At 34.0% G+C, this 4,426-nt stretch overlaps 1 protein-coding gene across 1 annotated transcript; it reads right to left on the bottom strand.

The window, feature by feature from the left end:
* Positions 1–1,905: 1,905 nt before the first annotated feature.
* On the bottom strand, positions 1,906–2,951 carry LOC116122246 (F-box/LRR-repeat protein At3g48880-like). Its single transcript, XM_031408139.1, has 2 exons — positions 2,779–2,951; positions 1,906–2,410 (listed from the first exon to the last, which is right to left on the bottom strand). The coding sequence occupies exons 1-2, from the start codon at positions 2,949–2,951 to the stop codon at positions 1,906–1,908; spliced, it is 678 nt and encodes a 225-aa protein (XP_031263999.1).
* Between the last annotated feature and the right edge of the window lie 1,475 nt (positions 2,952–4,426).

Raw genomic sequence — 4,426 nt, 5'->3', positions numbered from 1 at the left:
ACCGTAGTCTTGATGTACTCTTCGATTGGATAAATAAATTGGATTGAGCAACAACTCAATCTCACTGTAGCCATAGCTTTAGTGTCTTTGCTATACACTGAACTGTGCCGTGAGATAACTTCTCCTATACCCGGGAGTGATGAATCCTATGTCGATCCACCGTAGTCTTAATGTACTCCTTGATGCAGCCAATCACTACCGTATTGATAGCTCTAAACAGAACTACGTTGGAATAGTGTCAAAATACACCAATCAGTGCATAAGGCACTTCGGTGGTCTCAAGTCTGCTATTAATATATTCACCATATATGACTCCAACTACTACAATTCTTATTAAAACAACAATATCTTAGACGTACTACAAAGAACACCAAAACCTTGGCAAGCGTTCCAAAAAATAAATAGATAATTAGAAGATAATAATGATGGTAACTTCTGAAGCATTTATACCAGTGGCATTTCATGACATCATTTCATAAAACAATGACAGTATTACAATATATACTAAATACAACAAGATAATAAACAAAATCGAAATGAGAAAAACACCAATTTCAGTAGTAGATTTACCGAGAAAATAATCTGCAACACGACTACTAGAACAACAAATAAACAACCTGAGTAGAACAAACAAAATTGTAATAAGAGAGACACCACTTTCAGGAGTAAATTTACCAAGAAAATAATCTGCAATATGACTACCAGGGAAATGAACAACATATTGTCAGCACAACCATCTAACAACAACTTCTTAAAACTATAATAACAAACTCAGAACTCCGTAAGAATAACGTGTACTTTAATCAAAGTTAAAATCGATAACAAATTAATTAGACCAATGTAAAATAAAAAAACGACATTTTCACTGTAACTAAAGAAAATTTACTTTACTTATCTCAACTTTAGTCAACGAGAAAAGACGGATGTGGAAAACGCAACAAATAGACTGGGACAAATACCCTTAATGCCGAAACTAACAAAGAAAACCCTAACTCCCAAAATTTACTTCAAGTAAAATACTAAACATTAAATCCGCATATTTACTTTAAATATCAACAACATTTTAAATGACAACGTTTTTCATCACTTACGAATTTTACAAAGCCAAAACGACTGCGCATTGTAGAACTTTAATATTACCATTTCAGTCTAACAATGTCACTATAATATTGCCGTTTCAACATATACAAACTTAACATAAAAGTGTAAAAGAAGGGAAAATTAAAGATTCCTTCAAAATCTCACTATCAAATACTTAATCTGATAATAGAAATGAATTTGAGACTAACGATTACAAAATCAATAAAATTTCAAATTCAATAATATAAGCAATAATAATTCCATACATAAAATAACATGAATTGGAAACAGTATTTCCAATTCAAGGTGGAAAAAATGTAAATATATAAGTATAATATATTGAAAATAGAGAAATCCTTATAATTTAATTGTAACGATGTAAATGACGGATAAAATTCTCAATTGCGTATTACTTTGAGACCATTTCATTTTGAAATAACATTAATTGACAACAAAAGATCAGCTTGAAGCAACAGAAAGTGAAATTTTACCATATGTACATAATCATGCAGACAAATAATACTTTTCCCATGGGAGAAGATCATCATGCAAGTGTTATGATGTCGACGACCTAAAACGAAAGCATTAGGAGGATGACAACCTAAAACACAACAGACCGATTTTATATATGCTTATTCAACAACATATTATGTAGATATTACATACAAGCAAAACAAAATGTAAAGAAGAGGTACATAGGCTATAGTTTCTGACCACTAAATTACAGTCTCTGCAGTGTTCTAATCAAAGAGCAATAGACCTTGCCTCATCTATTTTCCATAGGCCCTCCTCATACTTATACCTCCTTAGAAAGCCTTCATCACTTCAGGTACGCTGGCACATGATGCACGAGTGCTCAGTACATGTTAAGAACTCACGTGGAGCAGCCTTCTGCAAGATAATTTTATCTAGCTTCTTAATAATTTTTTCGGGCATCGATGGAGGAAGTAGTAGGCAATGTGATATGTTGAGGACTTCCAGGTTTGGTAGGTCATCTAATATAAGCATTAAGGCATCCTTAACTATCATTGAGCATCTCAAGCCCAAAACCTTCAAATTTGGAAGAAATTTGGCTATCGTAGAAGCAAAGAGAACGTCAAAAGGACCGATGACCTTTAGTTCGCTGAAGTTCTTGCAATTTAGGGCTATTTCCTCTATAAGATAAGGGGGATCTGCTATACTAGGCATTGTCAAGGATTCAAGACATCTCCATGTACGAATGGCCTTGCAAATTACATCCTTCTTTATTCTGTTCCAAGCTGGCATAACAAGTCGCCTCAGCTGGGGGCACCTGTAGATAGCAATATATGGTGGGTTACTTCCCAATTCACTATTCGAAAAAGAAAATTAAAGATGATAATCACTGGCATCAAAGGCAATGCCAAAGACTCAGTCAATAAACAATGAGAATAAAAAAAAAAAACCTTTCAGTAAGGTTTTAAACAGAAACATAAAAAAATTACCTTTCAACAATATAAGTAAATTGTTCGTCCCCTACAAACAAATTGAAGTGAAAAATCAAAGGTTCTTATTTATCCCCGGCTGAGACTCAACAATATCTTCAACAAACGAGTCAATGTCTTATCAGAACACTCATCCATGTAAACATATGGTTCTAATAGGATTTTGATGAAATATAATCTCAACATTGACAAATCAAGAGTTTTCCAAAGCAGAGGATCACAGCAAGTTGAACACCATGAATTAAAAACGTTAGCAATCCCTAAAGTCAACTGCAAGACATCAAAAGACAGGAAGATTTTCACCAATATGTCAGTGTCTAAGTCCTCCCATCTTCTTATAGCAGGGTCCTCCCATTTTCTTACAGCAGGGTCCTCCCATCTTCTTACAGCAGGGGCACCCTCTTCCATTTCACCAGTTGTCCAATTATCTCATAGAAGTTTCAAAGAATTAGCACACTTGCATAAGATATCCACATAATCCATGTAGAATGCATAAAATATCATTCAATACATTAATTTATATGAATTTAAAAAGATTCGTACTAATCGAATGTATCAAATACTTAATATACCTACGTAGAGATATAGATGAATGCAAACCGTTTACATTTAAGATAAATTAATACTTAACATTAAATGATTAAGACCAAAAAAATTTACATTCGTTGAATAGAATAATCAATTTTTCTCGGTAGAAACAACAATGAAACAACGATATCTGATATACATGACAGGCTATTCGTAAGTATACGAAATCGTGCAAGTAGTAAAACTCGAGTAAACGAGTGTCGAATCCCAAGGGAACTACCTACCAAGTACCAAACTATTATATTCTATTGCTATTTGATTAAACTGAATTTTAAGAATGAATTTAATGAAAAAGTAAACAAACTAAAAACTAAATAAATGTAGAATTTTATAAACACTTTGATATAAAGATCAATATGACTAAACCTATGGCATAGATTTCGCACCAATTTAATCCTGCGCATTGACATTTGTTGTTAACCTAATTAAGCGTATTCTAAAAGCCAAATCCCCTAATATTCCACTAACTCTCTCTCGAGCAATTAGCAAATTAACCCTTAAGCAACAACCCAAGTTATCTCTAAGTTGGATTTAGGAGCTAAGAGATCATTAAGTTCTATGGAATTTCCCGGAGCTTCACAGATCGCGGTAACCTATCTCTAGCGTTCGCTCAATCTATAGTTTTATTACCTAAGACAAATCAGGTTTCATCTCTCGATCTCAACCCAATCCATGATATCATTCAACTCTCGGGCCCTTGAGAATTGAAAGCATTACACACGATAATAAAACTTAGAATTCATGCTCAATAAAAAATCAACATCAACATCAATACATGTTCTAGAAAAGAGAATTAGTTCATAATGAAAATAAAAAAATCCATCATTCTATTCAATGACATCAGTTCAAGAAAGAAAAAGATAAAAACTTCTCTAATCGGTGAACGAGAGTTCTAGGATCCCCATCTCTAACTTGGTAGCTGTCCTCTTCCTTCTCTCCCAAAAGTCCTCCTTAATTTCTTAAAAACACTCTTTTATACCCCTGGGGTTCTTGGTCGTGCTTAGGAAAAAGATTAGAAAGCTTAGCCCATTCAGATTCGGATTAGGGTAATGAATTAACACATACCCGTGACCCATCGCCGCAGCGGTAAGAATGGTCGCCGCGGCCATCGTTCTTTCTATCCAAAGCGTCTGTAAACTTCAGAATTTGATGAAGTCATCAACATGAACATTGTAGCTCTCTGAATAAGCTTTCCAACCACCAGAATCATCAAATTCTGACTTCTACAGCTCAAGTTATGACAGAAACATCGAGGCATACTCATGATGAAAAATTTCTAGATTTTCCGTAACATC

Source organism: Pistacia vera, unplaced genomic scaffold (genome assembly GCF_008641045.1).
Source record: "Pistacia vera cultivar Batoury unplaced genomic scaffold, PisVer_v2 Contig1021, whole genome shotgun sequence".
NCBI lineage: Eukaryota > Viridiplantae > Streptophyta > Magnoliopsida > Sapindales > Anacardiaceae > Pistacia > Pistacia vera.
The sequence above is the reverse complement of the archived record's forward strand: the minus strand, read 5'-3'. Positions and strand labels throughout refer to the sequence as shown.